Source organism: Durio zibethinus, chromosome 1 (assembly GCF_047325235.1).
Source record: "Durio zibethinus cultivar Kanyao isolate XHJ-2024 chromosome 1, ASM4732523v1, whole genome shotgun sequence".
Classification (NCBI taxonomy): domain Eukaryota; kingdom Viridiplantae; phylum Streptophyta; class Magnoliopsida; order Malvales; family Malvaceae; genus Durio; species Durio zibethinus.
In genome coordinates this window covers 30,840,813-30,865,412 of record NC_143162.1, presented here as the reverse complement: position 1 = coordinate 30,865,412, position 24,600 = coordinate 30,840,813, and the positions used below count along the sequence as shown (strand labels likewise).

At 27.9% G+C, this 24,600-nt stretch overlaps 2 protein-coding genes across 4 annotated transcripts; one reads left to right on the top strand and one right to left on the bottom strand.

Annotated features, from left to right (window-relative positions):
- Nucleotides 1-14,064: 14,064 nt before the first annotated feature.
- Nucleotides 14,065-20,885, top strand: LOC111312274 (beta-galactosidase 16). 2 transcript variants are annotated; one of them, XM_022912401.2, is made up of 19 exons: nt 14,065-14,651; nt 16,228-16,323; nt 16,430-16,542; nt 16,622-16,688; nt 16,791-16,883; nt 16,963-17,106; nt 17,389-17,483; nt 17,780-17,885; nt 18,067-18,151; nt 18,228-18,346; nt 18,439-18,603; nt 18,740-18,921; nt 19,036-19,127; nt 19,245-19,354; nt 19,478-19,582; nt 19,765-19,872; nt 19,958-20,103; nt 20,213-20,567; nt 20,667-20,885. In XM_022912401.2, exons 1-19 carry the CDS (start codon nt 14,493-14,495, stop codon nt 20,775-20,777), a joined length of 2,451 nt encoding a protein of 816 aa, XP_022768136.2. In that variant the 5' UTR covers nt 14,065-14,492; the 3' UTR covers nt 20,778-20,885. The 2 variants fall into 2 exon arrangements, with proteins under 2 accessions (XP_022768136.2, XP_022768135.2); XM_022912400.2 differs by having other exon boundaries at nt 14,097-14,651; nt 18,436-18,603.
- Nucleotides 20,886-21,191: 306 nt separating this feature from the next.
- OGG1 (8-oxoguanine-DNA glycosylase 1) lies at nt 21,192-24,239 on the bottom strand. 2 transcript variants are annotated; one of them, XR_016344048.1, is made up of 4 exons: nt 23,402-24,181; nt 22,534-22,744; nt 21,762-21,986; nt 21,192-21,650 (listed from the first exon to the last, which is right to left on the bottom strand). XR_016344048.1 is itself a non-coding variant. In XM_022912403.2 (4 exons), the coding sequence occupies exons 1-4, from the start codon at nt 24,109-24,111 to the stop codon at nt 21,638-21,640; spliced, it is 1,155 nt and encodes a 384-aa protein (XP_022768138.2). In that variant the 5' UTR covers nt 24,112-24,239; the 3' UTR covers nt 21,192-21,637. The 2 variants fall into 2 exon arrangements, 1 of the variants encoding a protein (XP_022768138.2); XM_022912403.2 differs by having other exon boundaries at nt 21,762-21,982; nt 23,402-24,239.
- Nucleotides 24,240-24,600: the final 361 nt, after the last annotated feature.

Below are 24,600 nucleotides of genomic sequence, written 5' to 3'. Positions count from 1 at the left end.
AAAAACATCGATTAAGACTATTTAAAGCAAAATTAAGGATAACACATAATTAATTTTGGCTTGACTCTCGAAAACAAATGGCCTTTCCAGTGGAGTCGCCAAGCTGTCGTAACGATTTTAGGACCGCTCGATGAATTTGAAAACTTAAATAAAATAACAAAAAATTGAGTCATCATCAATCTTTTTGGGCTAGGTGCAATTGGCCACCTATTAAAATTTATCCTTTTAATAAGATTTTAAAATTAATTAAAACTCATTAAAAAATAATTTTATGGTCTATGAAACAGTCTGAGTTTGGGAGTCAGTTACGCGTGAGGAATGATTAGCACCCTCACAGCGCCCATTTAAAAATGATACCATTTAACTACGTGTTATCCTTTGATTTTGATAAAAAATAGTCTCATTTTCGGTGTTTGAAAAATAATTTTCTTAATTTTTTTTGTTTATTGGAAATTATTTTTTTTTAGTTATTTAGTGCTCAAATTTTATTCAAGAAAAATAAATTAAAACTTTTTTATTGAAATAGCTCTTAAAATGTTTCATTACGTTGGTAATATTAAAAAAACTATTTTTCACCTAGAAATTTTTTTAGGCATCACTTTTCAGAATACCTTAGAATCTCATCATTGGAGGCTCAAATTTATTTTTTATAAAAAAACACTGTGCCATGCATGCAATGCAAGAGATAATACGTTAATACACACATTTTATTTTTTATTTAGAAATTTTATTAATTTTTATTAATATTTTCGTTTAAAAAAATGAAGTAAAAAGGAATTTTTATTTTATTGAAGATTTTTTATAAATATCCCAATACACTGGTAATATTTTAAAAAATATCTTCTCACCTAAAAATTTCTAAAAACATCTCTATTTGAAATACTTTTAGAATCCCGTCATCGAATAAAATTTTTTTCTCATTTTTATTTCTTATTTTTAATTTGTTAGTTAATTTTTATTATTTAATTTTTTAACAAGAAAAAGAAAATTTTTATTATATTGAAAACTTTTTTATAAATACTTTAATACACTAGTAGTATTTAAAAAAAACTTTTCACCTAGAGATTTCGTAGGTATCACTACTCAAAGTACTTGCAAATCCCATCGTCGAATAAAAATTCTTTTTTCTTATATTTTTATTCTTTTTGTATTATTATTGTAAAGTTTATTTAAAAAAAATAAAATTATCATAAATTTTTACTATATATTTTATTATTTATTTTTATTAATTATTATTATAAAATGACAAAAATTTATTCTAACAAATTTAAACATTTCAACATGCAAAAATATTAATAATAAAATTTAAAATAACAAAAATAATATTTTAAAAAATTTAAAAAAATTACACCTGAACCGAACCGGTCAACATCGACCTGGTTGGTTCGACAATTTGATCCGGTGGTTAGAACGGACCAGTGATCCAATGGCAGCTCAGCTGAATCAGTCTGGTTCTAAGGTGGAATCTAATTGTGGTTCAAGTGCGTGAATCTCAGGTTGGATCAGGGGTGGCACGCGGATCTGGCTAGGTCAAAACGACGTCGTTTAGTCGTTTAATGAAATAATGTTGTTTTGGCTTTCAAAGTTTTATAAAAGCCCAAAATTTTTTTTTCACATTTTTCTTCTTCTTCCTCTCTCTTTACCTTTCTGAGAGCTTCTTTCTCTAAATCGATCACCAGTCGTCGTGCCGACCACCATCGGTGGTCATCGATCGACAATCGGCCAATCTTAAAATTTTCAAAAAGATTTTTCTCGTCCCCCTAAACATAAATTTGGGCCTAGTTTCACCCGAAAGTGTCACAATCGACCTAGATCAACCTTCTAAGTTTCAACCAAACTTTTTTTTGGTATTCTGACTTACTTTTTTTTTAGACTGATCTTATTTTCTTTTTTTGCAGGGGCTCTCAGCGTTGGGTTTCCCGTTTCCAGGGGACTGAGATTTTGTTTGATTTTTTTTAACATAATACTTTTCTTCTTTGCAGGGTCCCCTTCATTTTTTCTCCTCTCTTTTTGGGGACAGCTATTGAGCTCTATTTATAAAGCTCCCACCGTGGCCCTATGGCTAGACAGGTGGTATAGGGCCTAGCAGAATGATGGCACCCTAGCACAACTTATCTGCCCCCTCTTACTTTTTTTATTTTATCCAATGGTAGGGCGTGATGGCTAAAAGCATAAGGCGTAGGTGTGAACAGGGTTGAATAGGGGATGAACAAGGGGTGGCAATGGCACCGTACATGGCACCCATTACCACCGGCCCTTTTTTATTTTTTTTGTTTTGGTTTTTTAGCTATTTGTCTTTTTTTCTTTTTTTTTGTTCTTTTTTTTATATTTTGTTAATTTAAAAAAATAAAATAAAATAAAAATAAAAAATGGATCAGGCCCAAACAATGAAATCGAGCCTTAGGCCCAATTAGGTCTAAATTGAATCTCGGGCTGAAAATTGGGTTACAAGTCTCGGACAAATTTGGTGTCTACACTGTTTTAAAGATGAGATTTGTAAGACCATTGCACATAATCTCTAAGTCTTTCGAGGCAAGATTCCTAAGTCTTTCAAGTTGAATCTATTTTAAAATCATGATTTATAAGACTTTCAGGCATAATCTCTAAGAACTCCAGACATGATCTTTTAAAACTTTCAAGTACCTTTTTTTAAAAGTTATGTAGCCTTTGTTTAAAAGAGCATTTTTCAATGAATGATTTGTAAGACTTTCAAACTTAATTTTTAAGCTATTTGGACGCGATCTATAAGACCTCTAGGCATGATTATCAAAATCTTTGAATGTCATCTTTAATTTTTTAAAAAAAGTTGTGTATCTTCATTTTTGAAGAGCCTTTTAAAAAAAAGTTGAATAATTTAGGGCCAGACGTAATGGGTATCTATATCTTTGCATTGTTTTTGTTTCACAAAAATTATGCAAAAAGGAGTAGCTATAGATGCCTTATTTAGTCTGGGGCTCAAACTAAGCCCAATTGTCTAATTTTTTACATTTGTTTTATATCTTGTTTGTCTTATTTATTTATTTACTTATCTTTTTTTTATGTTTTAGTCTTTTATTTAACTGGTTTTAAATTTTTATCATAAATCTTGTCAATGAAATTTGTGAAGTAATTTGAACACTAATCAATAATGATCTCGGCAATTAAGACTAAAATATGATTTCCTCAAATATTAAAAAGAAAGCAAATCAAGAAATCAAAGTCAGACTTAATTTGGAAAATTTTGAAGATTCTGAAAATTAAGAAATATTGAGACAATTCTAGAAATTAATTAAACAGATTTTAAAGAGAATAAAAAAAAAATCAATTCAGAGCATAATCAAATTTGCAATCATTTTTATTCAATGCAAATTTTTAAAATTTCTAGCACAAGGTCCTATATAAACACTAATCAACCACACACAAAAAAGGGGAGTAAAAAAAAAAAGAAAAACCCACCAAAAAATTGATGAGTAGCAATCTATACCCAAGCTATTTGATTAGAATTGGTGGCAGAGCTCTTTGGTTAGAATTGGTGATTATCTATCATTACAAATCAAGGGATATTTCCATCTAAACGTGTCTCCATCCATTAATGTAATTTTCACATTTTGTTTATTATATATTTATTCATTTATTTCACTTTTTTATGTATGTTTAAAATAAAATTTAAAGATTAGGAGTTTTAAATTATTAATTTTTATTTCATGGGTTTAAAATTTTTAAATTATGAATTCTACCAAACTATTGAGATATTTCATAATATAAATTTTTTTAATAAACTTTTAATCCTACCAAATTATTGAAGGATTAAATTTTAAATTAAGTCTTTCTAAACTATTAGAGGACTTAATGAATTTTTTAAATAAAATAAAATAATACATTTTAAATCCTACCAAACTATTAGATGATCAAAACCTTAAATTAAATCTTACTAAATTATTGAAAGATTTAATGAATTTTCTCAAAGTAAAATTTTATAAATGATTTTCAAATAAAATCTCACCAAACTATTGAGAAATTTGCATTAAAATAAAATTTTATAAATAATTTTTAAATAAAATCTTATCAAACTATTGAGAGATCTACATTAATGTAAAATCTTACTAAACTATTGAAAGATTTTACTAATTATTTTCTAAATAAAATATATTAATAAATCTGATGACAGAATGTCTTCAAAGTGGGATAGCAGTCTTAATGAATACTCCTGATATGGGAAAATTATCTCAAATTACTACCAAACTATTTGAGTAATTTTAGGATCAATTTCTAATAATTAAATTACTGGGTAAAATTATAAGAATATTTCAAGGTTTGGATAATTTTATATCAAACTAGTACCATCCTTTGGATAGGCACTGTGAGAGTGCTATAACCTTCCTCACGTGTAATTATACTCTCAAACTTCAAATCTAATTTTGTGGATTTTAGAATCTACTGTTTAAATATACCTAAATTTATCTTAAGACTTCTCTTTAAATAAGACAGATTCAGTCAGGTGGTTAATCGCATCTAAATAAAAAAGATTGATGATGATTCCTAAAATTTATGTCTAGCGATGGATTTATGGATCTATACGTTATGACAGAAGTAATTTATAATTTTTATGTGCAAATGTATATAAGTATGCTATATGATTAATAATGAATGCAAAATTTTACTAACTTTTCTATTTAGTAACAAATTGTTGCCAGAAACATGTTTGATCTCAAATACTATAGTAAAGGATCACTACCTTGAAGAAAGTAGGATATGGTATACAAGGGAACGTCCAAACAAATATGGTTGGCTTACACTAATTAGCTTGCTTGTGACTAATAATTTCTAAATTCCAATTATTTCAATACCAAATAAAATTCAATTATCTTATATATATCAATGAAAACAAAGTTTTAAATCATGTTTAAAAAAAGTGCAAACAAAATGAAAAATAAAGGGGAAGGCGTAAGGTTAAACATCATGTTATCACCTTCGTATAATGGTATTAATATGCAGTATAAATTATTTATGTTAAACTCTTTAAAAAAACCTATTTATATAAGAGACTAACATATCTCAATGTTTGGAGGTGAAAATTGCATTTTCAAATTTCAAATTTCAAATTTTATTATTTTAATTATATTTATATTAGATTTTAAAGAAAGATACGTGACCTTACGATTTTTTCTAACTTTTCAACTAAATAAATGCTCACATTTATGATGTAATGGCTGGATATATATAATGTTTATGTACTAAAAATGATGATGTAAATTAGAAAATGTCTTTATTTATAATTGAACTTGGAAAATAAACTCTTTCTTTGTAGAAAAAGGTTAAAGAAAAAAGAATGAATTGTCTAATTAATCTAATTAAAAATTAAATTCAATTAAGAGTGATTTAAGGAAATTTGAATAGTAACTTATTGAAGGTAATTTCATATGTTAATTTCTTACTTAGAAGTGAATAATTGTAATTAATTTAGTCAAAATATTTATTTAAGGTAATTTGATACGCGAAAGCTTTTGCTTTTATATATCTTACATATAAATATATAAAAGTCAAAACCTTTGGTAAAAAAAGGAAATATCCAATATGGATGGATTATATTATTGATAAGTGGACGGTCTTAAAAAGTGGCATGTATCATTTAATAAATATATTTTATATTATTTGATATATTTTAATTTTAAAAAATAATTAAAAAATTAAATTAATTATATTTATTTTTTATTATACTTTAAAAATTACTCTCATTAAATTCATATGAAAAATATTAGAATTTTGATTGCCCTCATTAATAAATAAAATAATTTAAGGTCTTTTTTTCAGTTATAAATACTCAACTCTTGAATTATATTTATTAAAAAAAATACACTTTCCAAATTTTTAAAATATAACCTACTAGCTCCAATTTTTAAACTATATATGTATATACGTTTAATATATTGATTTTAAAATGATTAATAGATGATCAAATCAATTAAAATTAATTTTAGAATATCAAATCAAATTAATTTTATTATCATTATTAGACTAATTTTAAAATCTCTTTTTTCATTTCTTCCAAGCACATTGAATACACATTATATTTGATTATTCTAATTATCAAATATAAATCTTATATGAATACATAAAAGTCAAAAAAAAAATTTTTAAAAATGGTAATTGTCCTATGTAGACAATCTAATTTTTTTTGACATGTGAAATGTTTTGGACAAGTGCCACATATTCTCTAATTAATAAATTTGATTTGATTTGATTTGATTTCAATTAAAATTTCAATTCCATTTAATTTAATTTCAAGTCAAAATCCATTTTATTATTAATTCTCTAACTTAAATCATGCTCAAATATTATTAGTTGTATTTTTGGAAAAAAGAATAAAACAAATGTGATTAACTCTCATTTGTTTAAAAAATAATATTAGGAAAAAGTTTTACAGTCACTTAATTGATTCTTATTGACAATATAATCTTTAGTCAATTAACCATTAAAAAATTTCTGAATTATTTTTCGTAATGATCATTTCTAAGCTTAAATTACTCTAAATTTGATATTGCTATTACCTTAATTTGATTCTTATTGATAATATAATCTTTAGTCAATTAACCATTAAAAAAATTTTGAATTATTTTCTGTAATTATTTCCAACCTCCCATATATATAAGCATGGTATTTTGAAATTCTATAATACACTAGGGCAAAGTTTTGTTTCTGCATACCTACTCTCCATAATTTTTCCTAGGAGTGCGACTACTTAGAATGTTTTTCCTTTTTCTTTTTGTTTTGTTTCTTTACTTTTGTGTTTGTTATATACAGATGTGTTGCTTTGTATAGTTGTAAAAATTTTGCAAAAGTGACTTTGCTGCTTTTAGATTTCGTATTTTTGTATTCTTTTTTTATATAAAGTTTTTTATTGATGGAACAATTATTCTTTTTAAGAAGTCTATTTTTTAGGATAGTTTAACTTTTGAATATGATTTGATATATTTTCATATTTAAAAAGTTATTCAACTTAAATTAATTATATTTATTCCCTTTTATATATTTGATATCCTTACCTTTTGCCTTTATCTTGACCACTACAAATAATAATCTACTAAATGATCTAAAAATTAGAATGTGGGTTTGAAGATATACACTTCATTATTTCATCTTGATTTTCTCTCTCTCTCTCTCTCTCTCTCTCTCTCTCTCTCTCTCTCTCTCTCTCTCTCTCTCTCTCTCTCTCTCTCTCTCTCTCTCTCTCTCTCTTTTTAAATGCTCCTTTTATTTGCTTATCCGGTCTTCATTCATCTTTATATTTAAATTCAATTTACCCTTTTTTCCATTTAATTATGCTAGATATTTGCTATGAAATTTTCCAACAGATTTATTTTATTAGATTGTATATGCAAATTTTGTATTTTATTTTATTGGATGTTACTTGGATATGTGTATATGCAAAATTTGTATTTTATTAAGAATACGATTTGTATATATAATTATATACATAATGCATCGTATGAGTCACAAATTAGCGTAAATATAAAATTTATATTTTTATTAAGAATACTATATATTAATATGTATAATTATATACATAAAAAATTCGTATATTACACGGGCAACAAATTAATAAATATATAAAAGTCAAAATCTTTTATAAAAGGGGAAATAGTTCAATGTAGATAATTTATATTTTTGACATATGGATGGGTTTCAAAAATCACCATGTGTTCTCTAATAAATGTATTTTATTTATTTAAAATATTTTTATTATGTTTTATAGTAACATTTTTATTATTTAAAAAATAATTAGTTAAACTAAATTAATTACATTTATTACCTTTTAAATATCCAATATTTTTATCTTATATGAATAAATTACTATTAATTTGGTTAATAATACAAATAAAAATAGAAATTAAATAAAAAGTTAATTACTCATGAATACATTTCTATATCTTCTAATTACTTATGAAAAATTAAATGAAATTTAATGTAGTAAATAAGGAAAGAGAAATTAGCCATTTAATGGATTGACAATAATAATATCACTAAATTAGGAAAGATTTTGTTTTCTTTTAGAAAAAATACAGATTAAGCAAGAATTCTATAATTTTAAAGGAAAAATAGCATTAATTTCATGTATTTTATTACTTATTATATTATACAGTTAATAATAGTAACTTTTTAATACATTTACGATAATATCTCTTGATAGCAATATAAATACAAATGTTCTTCCAAAAAGAATGTTAAATAAATTGAATTTCATTGTTCTTTAATTTTGTTTTACTACAATTTTATCTCTATTATCTTATAAGAAATTTATTTTATAGTTTTGCTTGCTATTATTTTGCAAGTTTATTGAGGTTTTACTCATTTTTTGTTTGTGCAATTATTATATTTTATTTTTAGAATAGCAATTTTATCGACTATATATTTCAATATTTTTTTTCTTTTATAATTTATAATTTAGAAACAAATCTTTTATATTATATATATATATATATATATGTGTGTGTGTGTGTGTTGAATGTGTTGTTACTAGAGAACTCTTTTCTTTTATGAGTTATTAGTTAGTAAAGGCTTAACAATTTTGTTTTATTTTGGATGATTACTCGATAAGATTATATTGGTTTGTAAGGCTTCATTGTCAGATACCAAGGATGATTGATTAATTTGTATGGTATAATACTTGGCGATTATGCATTGGTTGGGAGGCAAATCATAAGGATTCTCAAATATTGTATTGTAAGCCAAGTCAATCTAAAATGATACAGTTAATTAGGACCTAGCTAAATATGTCTTGGTTTCAATTGAAAATGGAAAATTGCTTTTCTAAGTTCTTAGTGAATGAAGCTTTAGATGATATAAGGGGTTTTAGTTTGTAATTTTACTAATTTTATAAAAATGGAACAAGTTCCACAATTTTATGAAATTTACCAATTATTTTATTTAATAACTCCTAAAATTTTGGAAATGCTCAAACAACAATTGAAACACTTATATCTAATTTTTTATATTCTTCTATATTTTCTTTTTTAGATAGATGTTATTGATTCAATTCTTTTTTTAGATAAATAGACATTTCAAGATGTCATATTTATATACCACTAATTTTGTAATTGATAACAAAAACACACACAATATTAAAATAAAAAAGACAATGGTTTGGTTTTAATATAAGTTGAACTCCTTTAGAATATAAGATATATATATATATTAATATAAATTTTTCATCCATTTGAAGAAAACATATGTACAATTAAGTTCTAAATTTAATATATTAATATTACAAAAAATCCTACAATAAATATAAAAAAAATTTCATATTAATTTTTTTAAACATGTATATTTATCTAATTGATTATTTCTATATCCCCTTAAAATTAGGTACATATATATGGTATTTTATTTAAAAAGATAATTATATCTTAGATATTCAATATAGATTCATAATCTTGTAAGGAGTGAGAGTTTTTAATTATTATAAGCAAAAATGAGTTTTTTATTTTGCCCATTCCTTTAGGGAAGCAAACTGCAAATTATATTGCTGATTCTTTAACAAATATGGGAGTGCAAAAACATAATTATTTTATGCATGTTAGGTAGACTACAAGGGGGTTAGATTGACGTCATGTTTTATACATAAGATTATGATAGAATAGGATAAGATGATATTATGAATAGGATTAGATTAAATAATGCTATCCTATTTTGTGTTTGATGTAAGCAAGATTAGAATAAGATAATTTATTTATTTGTCAAAATTATCCTTTCTCAAATTTTATACAATTTAAAGTGTTAATGTAACTTTTAAGGGTATAATTGGATATGTAAGTTTAATTTTATTGATTAAAAAAATCATTTTCACTTGGGGAGGATTTAATAATCTTATGCCAAGAGGATATTAATTCTTCTTGCAATTCTTATTCTTCTCTTTAGATATAAATCAAACATGATATAGTATAATTATCATCATATCCTATCAGTAATCCTATACATCAAACATAACCTAAGTGTATTTTTTTTTTTTTTAGAAATTAGGTTGTGTATATTATTAAAATGCTCTTACTTTTTTTTTTTTTTTTTTGTTTATGCATTGGAGCTTTCTTTGGTGAGATTCTTAAGTTTTGTAATCCTTTAGTTTTATGAATGAAATTATCTTTTTGGTTGAGAAAAAAATCTATATTACACTTTTTTGTTTTGTTCTTTTATAATTTTATTTTTAATAGCAAATCAAGATAATTTATGACATTGTAAATAAAATGACGATAAAAATTTTTTAGGGAAACTTAAGTTTTTTTATCAACCATTATCAATATATTTGTAATCATGAAAATAAAATTTAAATTATTCTTTAAAATTGTAATTATATTAAATTTTGAAATAATATTATATTAAAACAATTATTATAGATACATTTGCTCCATGTATAAAACAAATATAAAACTTTAAATTTTTAAATAAATAATATTTGACAATTAATTTTTTGAATTGAAAAAAAATTAACAATTTTATTTACCCTAATTTTTTGAAATTGCATAATATTCTTAAATATTCAATAAAAATCAAAACTATACTTTCTAAGGCTTAAAAAAATGTGGATATATATTCAACCATGTATTTATTATGCCAATTTAGACTTTCAAATATTTTACTCATGCGATTCTTTTAATGCTAATAATATTATATATAATGAAAATTATAATCATTTACTTACTCATGCATAGTATGGGTTTAAAATTAGTAAATATAAAAAAGTCAAAGCCTTTGGCAAAAAAGGAAAATCTTCTATGTGAACAGCTTATATTATTGAATTATGGATAATTTTGAAAAATCACCATGTGTTCTGTATTTTATTTTATTTGAATTATTTTTAAAATTTTAAATTAATTACATTTATTTTTTTTATTATTTGCTTTAAATCATTCTCAATTAAATTTATATTAAAGATAATAAAACTTTAATTACCATCATCATAGAATAATTTTGTGTTCTCTTTTTTCAATTATAATATTCAACTCTTAAATTACATTTGTATAAAAAATATTCACTTTCCAAGTTTGTAATTTACGGCCTATTTATTTACTCTTCCTTTTAAGCTATGTATAAATGTTTAATATGTATATATATTAATTTTAAAATGATTAATAGATGATCAAATCAATTAAAATTAATTTTGAAATATATCAAATAAAATGGATTTCATTACCATTCTTACACTAATTTCAAAATCCATATTTTTCTATTTCTCCCAAATAAGTTGAATACATAATATGTTTGATTATTATAATTGTCAAGTATAAATTAATTTTAATTTAATATAAGATGATTGATTTTGATTTGGTTCTTAAATTCATTTTAATCAATTAAACATTCAAAAGTTACAAATTATCCCATAATTATTTTGAAGACCCATCATATAAATAAGGGTGTGTTGATATGTTTAAGAAATAAATTGCATCTCTATAATATTTTTCCATTGTCATGATATTCTTTTGCCATGCAGTAAACCTAACTTAGGTTCTCTTGCTTTTATTTGTGATGTTATATATAGATGGATTATATGCACAAATTACTTTATGTTTGGTTTTGTATTATTTTGGGTACTACTTTATTTTTTTCTTTTGTCTTAAGATCTTTTAGATTAATTCTTCATCATAGTTGTATAATGATTTATTTTTTGAAAAAAAAATCATTTTGAAAAGAAATTTGAAAATTAAGAAAAATTTCTTGAAAATTTAATGTTTTGAATTTCTTTTTGTGTTTTGGCTATTGCTATTAGTTCTATTATAATTTAAATTATACATATATTTATATATATTTTTTTATCCTTTTTTCAGTTTTTGTTATGATATCGATTTATTTTTATACTTTATCATAAAATAAAAAAGCAAGTTAGGTGATAAATTAAAAAAAAAAAATTGATCACTTATCACTTATTTTATCATATGTATTAAATATGCATTTTATTTTTTATTATTTGTTTGAAGTGAATTGATTTTTTCTTTTCTTATTGATATGATTTTTTTATCATTCTGATATTCTGTTTGTTGTTTTAATATTATCACTTTCATGATTTAACTAGAAGTTGAGCTAATTATTATCCAGTAAATGAAAATTAATAGAAGTATTTTTTAATTTCAATTTTTTGATATATAACAAGAATTATAAGATTTATGATAAATGATAGTTATTTTCACCAAATAATTCAAAAAGTAACTTTTTATTCAACATTTTATTATACTATTATTTTTTTTACAAAATATTTAAGGTTGTTAATTTTTTAAAACATTTAAAATAAAATAAAATTTCTTATAATTTAAAAAAATATATAATATCATTTGGATTTAAGAATAGTTAAATCTAAATGCAAACTTTTATTACTTTTGATATATTAGAATATACGGTTGGCAAAAAAGAGTTAAGCATACATAATAAATTATTAGTATTATATATATATTGAGGTTGGTAAGTTTAATTTTTTATGAGAATACTAACAACGAATTTTATCATTAAAAAATAATTCATTGTTATAATTATAAATAAACATTTCTTAAAATAAAACAGGATGTTTTCTAATAAATAATAATCTTTTTTTTAAATAGTAGTATATATAATAAAAAATTATCTAATTTTGTAGTTGATCTATCTTTTTTACATGTGATAGTATAATTTAGTATTACATGTCTTTTGATTATCACATGTCCAAATTAATTTACTTGATAACATTTCACTTTCAATGATATTATAAATTTTGACTTGAATTTGGTAAAAATTTCTAATTATTAGCCTAAAAGAATATAAAGATGAAAATTCAATTACAAATTTAAATTAAAAAGGAATTTTCTATTCATATATTTAAATATTTATATGCATAATCGTTTTTCAATCAAAAATTTCATTAATTTTATTTTTATTGCATTTTATTTTAAAGTATTTATAAATTAAATGAGCATTATTACTAATTCAAATATTTTTAATGTAATTACTTCTAATATATTATTATTGTTAGTGAACTATTAGTATTTAAAATTTTTATTTTATTTTATTTAAAAATTATTATAAAATAAAATTATTATCCGTGCTTAAATCTAGTTTACATTAACAACTAAATCCTATTAAGTGATTTCTTTACAAATAAAGTGATTATATCATTTTCATTTACTTTAAAAATAGTATAGCATATATTATTGTCGTACCTATTCATATAAATAAAGCTATATCTATCTTGTACGCCTTGTCTTCCTAAATCAACCCTTTCAAAAGTAAAAGCAAAAATGATGAAATTTAGGTCGAGCTTTTTTTTTATGTAAATTTTAAATATGATAAAATAAAATTTTAAATTGAAATATTAAGTTAAAATCGATTGATAATATTTATTGAGTAGATCATGAGAAACAAAAAATCCTTGCAATAAAACCCTTGTTCCTTAAATCAGATTTTCTTTTTTTTTTTTTATCTTTTTATTTTCCTTCTTTTTTTTTTTTCTTTTCTAGTTTCCGGCAAACCTAGAGTAGCAAATTGTTTAAAATTTTTCCATATTGGTTTTGTACCCAAAATGTGAAAAGAGTGAGGAAATCAAATAGTGAAAATTTAGTGGTCAATGATTAAGCATTGAACATAAAAACTAATCCTTATCCTTAGCAACTTTCGCAAAGTTTCCCACATTACAATATAAAAATCATATCAACTTTCTAGTGGGTAAACCACGTTACGTGCTTCTGCAAGTTTTAATTCTGATATTTAGATGAGCAATTTTATATTTATTTTGGATTGAGAAGGATAAAAATTATTGAAAAAAAAATAGAATTTTTTATAAATTTTTCCTTTTGATATTTGAAACTATTTGGGATTAATGAAAATTTTCTTTGATAAAATATTTTTTAATATTTAAAACTGTTAAAATTTAAATTATGATTATTGAAATAAAAATGTAATAAATTCTACCCACAAACGATTGTTGATGGAGAATATTTGCAATTCAGTCAAAATTCATATAAAGTTAATTAATGAACATATTTGGTAATTTTTTTTGGCTAAAGGTCATATTTGGTAATTGATGTAAATTAATATCTAATTGATTTCTTTCCTAAGTTAAAAAGAATTTTTATTATTTGCAAAGATGGTCAATGTGGTGAACTGAATGGACCCATTGGCTCGAACCCATTTGCAAAGTTCATTTAAAAAAAAAAAAAAAAAAAGGAAGAAACCAAGTGGAAACGGGAAGGAAAAGAAAGAAAGCAGCTTTAAAAACTTGGAGAAGTTCCCATGCAAAATCAACTAAAGATTTCAATTACGCGTATTGTTGCAAAAGCAATCGCAAAGAGATCCTGTTTTTTAATTGGATTATTTGGAAAGTGAAAACAAATAGTTGGCTTTCCTTTTGCTGTTCCATAACTTCCCCAAGAACACCCAGTCAGAAAATTTTCAGGGATTTTAGTTGGTGGTGGAAGTGGAAGGGCATTTCTCAGGTTACACAAACTCTTTCATAGCATGAGAAACACAGCATAACAGAAGAAACGAAAGGGTTGAGAGATATGGGGAGGTTCTTGTTTCTTCTTGGGTTGCTTTTGGCTGCGGCTGTTGATATCAGTAGCGCCGGCAATGTAACGTACGATGGAAGGTCATTGATCATCGACGGCCAACACAAGATTCTGTTTTCTGGTTCAATTCACTACCCTCGTAGCACTCCTCAGGTATATTTTATATTAATCTTCTGTTACATTAATTCTCAGTAAATCTCTTTAATCTTTCTTTCTTTTTCTTGCCAAGTTTTTGGGTTTTGGCCTGTTTGGTTTGTTTGAAAGATATTTGGTTGTTTTCAATCCTGGGAAAAAAAAAAAAACTTGTTTGGTGAAAATAGTCAAATTTCTAGAACGAAAAAAACAGCACGATGAGCTAATGGTCAAGCCTTTGTTTTGGAATGGTTGATCTTCACCAAATTGATTTAATGACTTGTTTAGAGTCTAGACCCAGTTTATCTCTTCTTTGTAAACAAAATCGCCACCTGTTCTCCACTTTGCATGCGTCAAATACATTTGGTAGTCCCATTAATTTATTTGCCATTTTGATTCATTCTCACTAAAATTTCATTACTACATGGACTGAGCCGCTGAGCGTATCTTCTTTGAATCTCAACGCAAACAGAATAACAAAAAAATGCAAGCATCCCCTGTTTCTTTTGTGCTTATAAAACAATTTCTTTTTTTACTTTTAGACATTTAAAAAGTGTCAAATAAAGTTCCATTTAATTTTTTTTTTTTTTTTTTAAATCTCGAACTCATCCGAAAAAATAATTGAGCTACTCGAAGGTTGATTTAATTTGATTTGGGCCTGATTTGGATTTTAAGGTAGCCGCCGTGACGAGCTAATAAAGGATGAAATTGACTCATTTTTTTTTTATGTTCGGATAAGAAATGTGTAGTGTCACTATGTTGCATCTTTATTACACATTGAACTTTTGTGGTTTCAGTGATAAATTGTAAATCTCAATCAAAGTATTTTTCACTTTCGGACCTTTTTTGTCTGATATTTGTTAACAGTCTTTTTTTTTTTTTAATTTTGTTTCACTTTTAATGCTTAAAATCTTTGAAATAATTTACTTTTTTTTTTGACAATATCAAATTATTAATTATTTGACATAAAATAATTCCATAAAATTTTAATTATCTTTTAATTTTATAAATATTAAATAATTTAAATTTTTTATTATATAATTTTTAATCTAATATTTTTAATGATAATTTAAAATTTTTATTTTTATTGAAATTCATCTAATTATCGTTATTACTTTTGTATCCAAATATATTTCAATTATTGATTTTAATTTTTTTGTTAAATTAACTAATTTAACTTCTACCATTATTTTTAATCTCATGGTCTACCGAGATAGACCCGTAATTATTATAGACTCAAATAAAATTATCCAAATTCAAATTGAACTTGAATATGAATTTAAAATTTAAATGAGTATTACATACTAATTTATATATATATATATGATATTATTAAAAATTTTAATAATCAAAATGTTCGTTTTTAAATCTCTAAAATAAATATTAAAGTATTCAATTATTATTTAAGCTACTCAAACTTAAGTTCAGCTCAATAGATTACATTAATCATTCACTCGAGGTTAAGTAGCTCACAATTAATTTCATTAATTTTGTGCACGTATGCATGCCTTACCTTTTTTTTAACTAGAACAAGAAATCTTCTTCATAAATTTCCGGTACATTTTTTATTATAATAATATGTAATGCTAATTTGCAGATGTGGCCATCTTTGATAGCCAAGGCCAAAGCTGGTGGACTAGATGTCATTGAAACCCTGGTTTTTTGGAACCTACATGAACCCCAGCCAGGACAGGTTACCATTAATGACTATAATGTTCTTTGCCTCTATACAGTTCATGTTGAACAAAAAATGGGGAAAAAATGTAGATGCTGAAGCCACATTGATCATTGTTCTGCAGTTTGATTTCAGCGGAAGACGTGATATAGTAAGATTCATTAAGGAAATTCAAGCACAAGGTCTATATGCATGCATTAGGATCGGACCCTTCATTGAAGGCGAATGGTCTTACGGGTAATTAGATTACTTTCTGCAATATTTAAATCCATCCTAGTTGATTTTCAAAGGGCCTAAAAGAATGGTTTGGTTGCAGGGGTCTGCCATTTTGGCTGCATGATATTCCAGGCATAGTTTATAGATCCGATAATGAACCCTTCAAGGCGAGTACTTCTGTTTCTCAGTTGCTATGGAAATATTAAGGGGTCTGAACTCTGAGGACAGCGCTACCACTGATACTAATGCTCTTTTTTATATAATGGCAGTGTCAAATGCAGAAGTTTGTGTCAAAGATTGTGAGCATGATGAAAACAGAAAAGTTATACGCTTCTCAAGGAGGGCCAATTATTCTGTCGCAGGTTTAAGTCCAAAAACATGACATACCATTTTGTTTTCAACTATCATCTTTGGTGATTCTGAAAGTTGTTCTAATTGCAGATTGAAAATGAGTATGGAATGGTAGAAGCAGCATTTAGAGAAAAAGGGCCGCCTTATGTTCGTTGGGCTGCTGAGATGGCGGTGGGGCTTCAAACTGGCGTACCATGGGTGATGTGCAAGCAAAATGATGCTCCTGACCCAGTGGTATAGTCTCCAATTACTCTGGACTGATTTTATAACTAATTGGACATTCAAAGTACATGCTTCAAATTTCACAACAAATTTGCAGATTTTATGATGTAACAAATTGTGAAAGCAATAAACAAATACTTTCAGATTCTTCTAAATGACTGCAATAAGAATCATTGATCAAGAACTTTCAAAAAATTTAACACTTTCTTTCAGTTGTGTTTGCTTGATCAAACCCATTTTACTATTATTTTTCCTTCTGCTTTTCATTTTTGCTGAAAATTGGCTAATTGATAGATTAATGCATGTAATGGGAGACGATGCGGGGAAACATTTCCAGGACCAAATTCACCAAATAAGCCTGCAATATGGACAGAGAATTGGACAAGCTTGTATGTTTTTGTCAGATGCTTAGTATCTTCCCGATTTTTGCATTTTGCATTTCTGCTTACCATTAAGCAATAAAGTAAAGTTACCTAAATATTGTATCAGAGGAGAAAAGATTGAGGTTGTAAAAATTCAATTGTGTGCCCTGTCTTGAAACTGGCCTGAATTTACATTATATATTCTGTTTGCTTGAATTTGCAAGTATACACACCAACATGTGGTAGCTAAGCTCTATCCAGTGATGAAATTTTCAGTAAGAGACTGCAACCACTAACTGTATTGCCCTTTGTTTTCTTTGAAGTTATCAAGTATATGGAGATGAACCAGACATCAGATCAGCTGAAGATATAGCATTCCATGTTGCATTGTTCATTGCAAAGAAAGGCAGCTATGTGAATTATTATATGGTATTGAAAATCCTCTAGATTCTTCACCTGGTTAAACTTGTAATGCACTTATGTTTAAGGTTATAGTTATAAGAAAATGAAATTTGAATCTAGCTAATTGTAATGCACTTATGTTTAAGGTTATAGTTATATGAAAATGAAATTCGAATCTAGCTAATTGTATAGCTTTAATAACTTGTAGTACCATGGAGGAACAAATTTCGGAAGAACCGCTTCTGCATATATACTTACAAGTTATTATGATCAAGCTCCTCTTGATGAGTATGGTAAGTACAAATGACATTTTATCTTGATTCGAATCTCTAAGAATTAAAACTTTTAACTTTCTGAGTTGTCTTTCAGGTTTGTTTAGACAGCCAAAATGGGGTCACCTTAAAGAGTTACATGCTGCAATCAAGTTATGCATGGACCCTCTACTTTCTGGAGTATGTTCCACCATGGCTTTGGGCCAATCACAACGAGTAAGAACATTGGTGGAACTAAAGAATCTTCCCTGTTTTTTCCAATTAATTCGTTTTTGGTGTAACTAATCAAGGATATATTTCGGTAGCAGGCCTTTGTTTACGGAGTAAATTCAGTTGACTGTGCTGCTTTTCTGGTAAACAATGACACTAGGAAGAATGTTGTTGTAACTTTTCAAGATTCATTGTATGAATTGCCTCCAAAGTCTATCAGCATCCTACCAGACTGCAAGACTGAGGCCTTTAACACTGCTAAGGTATAATTAAAATTCAAATTGGCTGATTTTTCATGATTTAAAAGTCAAACCATATATGAATATCATCATCTTATATGAAAGAAGGAAATACAAATTTTTGGAGAGAGATTCTAATTCTTCTGCTCATATTCAACAGGTAAGCACACAATACAGCACCCGAGCGGTGGAAACAAGCCAGAAGCTAGATTCAATTGAAAAATGGGGAGAATATAAGGAAGCTATCCCTACTTTTGAGGATACTTCTTTAAGAGAAAACATGTTATTGGAGCACATGAATACAACAAAAGATATTTCTGATTATCTATGGTACACTTTCAGGTACGAATTGAAAGGATTTTACTTAATCAAGCAGACCTGGTGGTTAACTTTGAGAAATAACCTGCCTTAATATCCTACTATACTTATTGTGTAATTTTTTTTTAAATATTTTAGTTTTCAGAATGATTTTTCTGATGCTGAGTATTTGCTCAATGTGACATCCTCTGCACATGTATTACATGCCTTTGTAAATGGAGCATTTGTAGGTGAGTCTCATTATCTCCTAAAGCTTTTTCATGATGGTTGAAATGGATCTCGATTTTCATCTTTGATCCTGCAACAGGGTGATGACAAAGTGTTTCTTTCATTACCTTCTGCCTTAGGTTATACCCATGGAAGTTTTAAGACTAAAACTCCCATCCTAGAGAGTAAAGTTACTTTAAATAATGGAACAAACCATATCTCCTTGCTCAGTGGAATGGTTGGATTACCGGTAACTGTCAATTTTTATTCCCTAATACTCGTCATATGTTCAAGAGAATTAATAGATTTTATTTTAATATAGTATAAGTATGATCTTGTCACCTTGATCCTAACTTTTGTCCGTGGTATAAAGGATTCAGGACCGTACCTTGAGAGAAGGGTGGCTGGAGTAAGAAGTGTGATGGTTAAGGGTGAACATGAAATTAAAGATTTTACCAGCTATTCATGGGGATATCAGGTTATTGTCTTTCATTCCTAGATTCTGGTTTCAACATCTGAAGTTCAGTTAACTAAATTGGATATCCGAATGTTTTCACCATGAATATCTGATGTTCAAGAAGTTAATTTGGCACTAATAATCTATATTGGAGTTGAAAAACTGAAATGTTTTCCTGATACAATTGAAAATTTTTCCTCAAGGTTGGGCTTTTAGGTGAGAAATTACAAGTTTACACCGATATTGGATCAAGTAAAATACAATGGAATACCTATGGAAGCTCTACTCATCAACGTCTAACATGGTACAAGGTATGGAAGCTTTTTATCCTAGTACTCGATTCAACAGAATGAAAAGTATATAGTAATAAGTAATTCTATTGAATGCTGTTTGTAGACCGTATTTGATGCACCAGCTGGAAAAGGACCTGTGGCATTAAACCTTGAATCAATGGGAAAGGGTGAAGCCTGGGTAAATGGCCAAAGCATTGGTAGATATTGGGTCTCATTTCTTACCCAGAAAGGAAGTCCTTCACAGACATGGTAAAGTAATCAGACATTCATTTACTCGTGGCATTTCATGAATAATCTCAAATTGGTGGACTTATTTGTCATCTCTCATATGTTTGATCTTGAATTTCGTTTCGTTTAGGTACAGTGTGCCTCGATCCCTCCTGAAACCTACTGATAACCTACTGATTATCCTAGAAGAAGAAAATGGATACCCTCTTGGTATTTCCATAGACACCATATCGATCACAAAAGTGTGTGGTCATGTGTCTGAATCCCATCTCCCACCAGTTATTTCATGGCGAGGACAAAATAAAACAGAACCGAACTACAACAAGAAGCACCATGGAAGGAGACCTAAAGTTCAGCTTCGATGTCCTCCAGGAAGGAGCATTTCCAGCATTTTATTTTCAAGCTATGGTACCCCTACTGGTGATTGTGGAAGCTATGCCCTTGGAAGCTGCCACTCATCTCATTCTTTAGCCACTGTTGAGGAGGTTAGCTTGATTAGCATTTCAAATTCTTGAACATCAATCTGTTGCTTTTCACTTTCACTATTTATTCACCCTTGTTTTTCCTGCAATGGAACTTAACAGGCTTGTCTAGGAAAGAGGATTTGTTCCTTCCCTGTTTGGAGCCAAAAATTTGGTGATGATCCATGTCCAGGCATACTGAAAACTCTGTTGGTTGATGCACAATGCACATAAGATTGAACAATTTTTTTATAGCTTAATTTTTGCTGTAAAGATTAATCAACAGTATTGATTCAAATCATCCTTGGAATGTTAATCAAAATAAAACCTTTTCAACCCTCATTTTTTCTTGTTAATCAAAATTAAAGCCATTAAGCACGTGCAACTAGTCAATTTCAAAGTATGTTAAGAGGAATTGGAATGAAAATTTAATGTTAAATATGGAGGATTGAATCAAGTTTTCAAATGATTAAAAAAAAAGCAAAAAAAAAGGGGCTAATAAAAGATATTTATCATTTACATGCCATGCTATTGTTGAATAAATAAAGTTTAAACATGCATTTTGTCTTGTGCATCACGCAATAACCAAGTCATTTTAAATCTCAATTTTATTTTGCTTTGGGGCTGATATACTGTTTACAATTTACATGGAATCAAACGACCAGATAATTAATTCAAAATGTTAGATCGAAGTGTGTCCAAGAACGCCGAAGGAATCTAATGATTCTAATCTTCAGTTTCTTACATAATTAACTATAAAGTATAAAATCTGCATACAGATAAAAATGGACAACAATTTGATAAAAATACAGCAATGGAACGTCAATCAACTAGAATTATGTGATTCATGCTTGTTGCTTTGGCTATCTGATTATTAGTGTTCAAATCATTTTTGCAATAATGCTTGCCGTTGAAAATTTCTTCTGGCTAACAGAGGGGATAGTTCCAAAAATATAGAAAAGCACCTAACAGGTCTCAGCAGCGAGCATGCTCATAACAGCAACTTGTCATGGTTTATCTTTCAGACTCCTAATCATCATAAGAAAGTAATTTCCGAAAAGCTTCTTGCGTTTGATCTTGAGAGATATATCGTTTTAGATCTTGCTCCTGAAAAAAAAAATCCAATACTAAAGGCTTATAGATGCAAAAGCTCAAATATCTTTTCTCCAAAAGAAAACATTTCAATAATTTAAACTATAGCTTCCATCACTACTGCACCTATTACTGTCTTTTCTTTTGGCAGATTTTTTCTCCTCAATATCCGAAAACTGTGATGGTAAGAGGGCCTTCTGTGAAGGTAATTCAGCGATAAAAAGTAGAGTCTGAGCCCAGCCAGCATATTCACCATATTTGCTCACAAAGGCCTCTGCCACACGGCTGCAAAGCTTAGGTGTCAAACGCGTACCTGCAAGCTCAGGCAGGAGGTATCTTGTAGCAATCTTGCTCCATGAAACAAGTAGAACACTCCCATGTTAGAAATTCATGGATACATAAAATACAAAAGAAGAAAAAAAGTTAATTTCCTCAAGATCTCATCAATAACCATTTACAATATACAACATAAATGTTACACCAATCCATGCCATATTCAAGAAGCAAAATTGTAGAGAGGCATGCCATGATATTAGATTGCAAATTTAAGTAAGCAAAGGTTATTTATTCCTATCGTAGCATCATAAATGTTCATCACCTAAATATCTAATGCCACTCAACTCAGACAGGTTGTGCTAGGATTTCAACAAAAGCCCCGGCACCCAAATCTAGAAGGGAGGTAGAACTACTGTGACGTCAGCCCTTAACTTCAATTGGATTTCTACTTTCTGTGACTCACAGCCAAATTAACAGAGAGCAAAATGATTCTGAAAGTTGGAAACCCACTTCCTAATCAAAAGGATGACCAACCTCAGTCAAGTCATTGGTAAAGTGCTAAAAAATGTAACATGTAAAAGACTATCCACACTACACAACTAGCTACATTCATAAAGCATACCTGCCACACATGCGTATCAACTGGAATGGCATGGTGCTGATCAAGTGAGAAGAGAGCAATGCATGCTGCAACCTTGGCACCAACTCCAGGTAAAGAACATAGAGCATCAATTGCCTCTTGAAGATTCAATTTACGAATAGAGAGAAGCCACTGAGCACCTCCATCAGGTTTTGCTTGCAAAACATCAACCGTGCCAGTAATGTACTTGGCCCTGCTCACCACACCATGAAAAAAGCTTCACCTCAAACCATGATTACAATGTAAAAGACACGCTGCAAATCCCACCCATGTATGCCAGACATAATGAATCACATATCAGCTGCCATATCGAGATATAAATATACCTCTCATTATGAAGGGATTATACAGATATTAAGCACCACATCACTACTATTTACTGTAATCCTTGATTTCAGTAGAAGCAATGCTATGTTCCCCTACCACTTTTCCCTCTTATTTATACTAATTGAAATGCAATATAGCTATTAGATAAATTTTGCAATATAGCTATTAGATAAATTTAAGGATGGGGCACACCAACTAACAGACAGGTCTAAAAATTCGTTAGTAAAGTAAGATATCAGATTTGAAGTTTGAACCAATCAAACATTGCCCCATTAGGCAGGGTAAATAACGTTTTCAATAGTTTGTTGAGCTGTAGAAATATGAATTGAGCATCCTCAGCCAACAACAAAATCTACCAATGCAAGAAGATTTACTGAATATTATAGGCAAAAAGAAATCACTCTCTGAGGAACTTAAGGAGTCAATTAACAACCATATATCCAGTATTAATGCAATTAGGGAATCAATTGAAGAAAAATACAAATAAAGAAACTAAAAGGAAAACAAAATGAGACTCCATTACCTGTAACCAAAACCAGCCTGTCTAAGCTCTTCCTCAGAGACAATTGATAAACGTTCCAATGAAGGGAACTCGTGAAACTCAAACCCACCAACACTGCCCAAATAAGTACCCAAAGAGGAAATGAAATCCACCATTTTAGTAATCCTCCCAATATTGTTATTAGAAGAACAAAGGAACTGGACCAAGCACTCAACTGGGTCCTGCCTCAAAACCCGAGCACCCTTCAAATACTTCGCCAGCTCTGCAAACCTGGAGTCATTCTCGGAGAAAACCTCCCAGAGCTTGGCCAAGGAAATGCCCACGTTGAGAAAATCGAGGAGGGCTAGCTTGGCAGCGGATTCGGAAGGGGTGGAGTGGATGAAGTAACAAACGTCACCGTTGTGGAGGTGTTTGAGGGAGAACAAATGGGGTCCGATGGTGCCAGTGTATTGGAGCGGCCCTGTTTGTTTCCAGCGGAAGGTTTGGCCCGTGGGGAAAGTGAGGGGAAGGGAGAGCTCGGATTGGGATAGGTTGAAGGGTACCCATTTGGGGTGTGGTTCAGGCTTCTTGGAGGAGATTGGTGGGGTTTTGGGGTGGAGGGATTGGGGTGGTGGAGGTGGTTTTGGTTTTGGTTTGGTGAAGGTGGAGGTGGAGGTGGAGGTGGAGGAGAGTGGTGGCGATGAAGGTGGTCTTGGTCTTTTCATTTTTAGGTAAGGTTTCAATGAGTGCATCAAAAATTAATTTGTTTGAATCTTTGCTTCCTTCCTCACAAAAAAGAAGATCGACTTTTGTATGCGATTCAATTGCCATTGGCTAGTCTTTCATTTTTTTTAAGAAGGAAAAGGAAGCCTTGTTATATTCTTTTGGTGGAAAAATAAATAAAAATCTGTAACTACTTTTGATAAAAATGCCAAATTATGATGAGATTTTTTAGTTTCTTATTTACCCTTATATGTTTATTTTATTATTTATTTAGTTAAAAAAATATTTCAATTCAAAATTTTTGAGTATCAATTTTAATAATATTTAAATTTAAAATTTTTAAACAAAATAAATGAATAATTTGCAATCTAAATTTTTAAATATATTATTTTAATTTTAATTTTAATTCTTTTAACTTCGTCCAGGGAACATCAGTCAGATATCATACCATGCGTAATAAAATTTTTAATGATTCTTTTATTTTTCACGTGAATATTGGCAATTCGAGATTTGTTTAT

Excerpts from the sequence above, each read along its gene's own strand:
- LOC111312274 (XM_022912400.2), top strand. The coding sequence starts at position 14,493 with ATGGGGAGGTTCTTGTTTCTTCTTGGGTTGCTTTTGGCTGCGGCTGTT. Across the intron at positions 16,324-16,429 it reads ATGAACCCCAGCCAGGACAG|TTTGATTTCAGCGGAAGACG; the intron begins GTTACCATTAAT and ends ATTGTTCTGCAG. Across the intron at positions 18,152-18,227 it reads AGCTCCTCTTGATGAGTATG|GTTTGTTTAGACAGCCAAAA; the intron begins GTAAGTACAAAT and ends GTTGTCTTTCAG.
- OGG1 (XM_022912403.2), bottom strand. The coding sequence starts at position 24,111 with ATGCACTCATTGAAACCTTACCTAAAAATGAAAAGACCAAGACCACCT. Across the intron at positions 22,745-23,401 it reads CAGGCTGGTTTTGGTTACAG|GGCCAAGTACATTACTGGCA; the intron begins GTAATGGAGTCT and ends TGTGGTGAGCAG. Across the intron at positions 21,983-22,533 it reads TTGATACGCATGTGTGGCAG|ATTGCTACAAGATACCTCCT; the intron begins GTATGCTTTATG and ends TCATGGAGCAAG.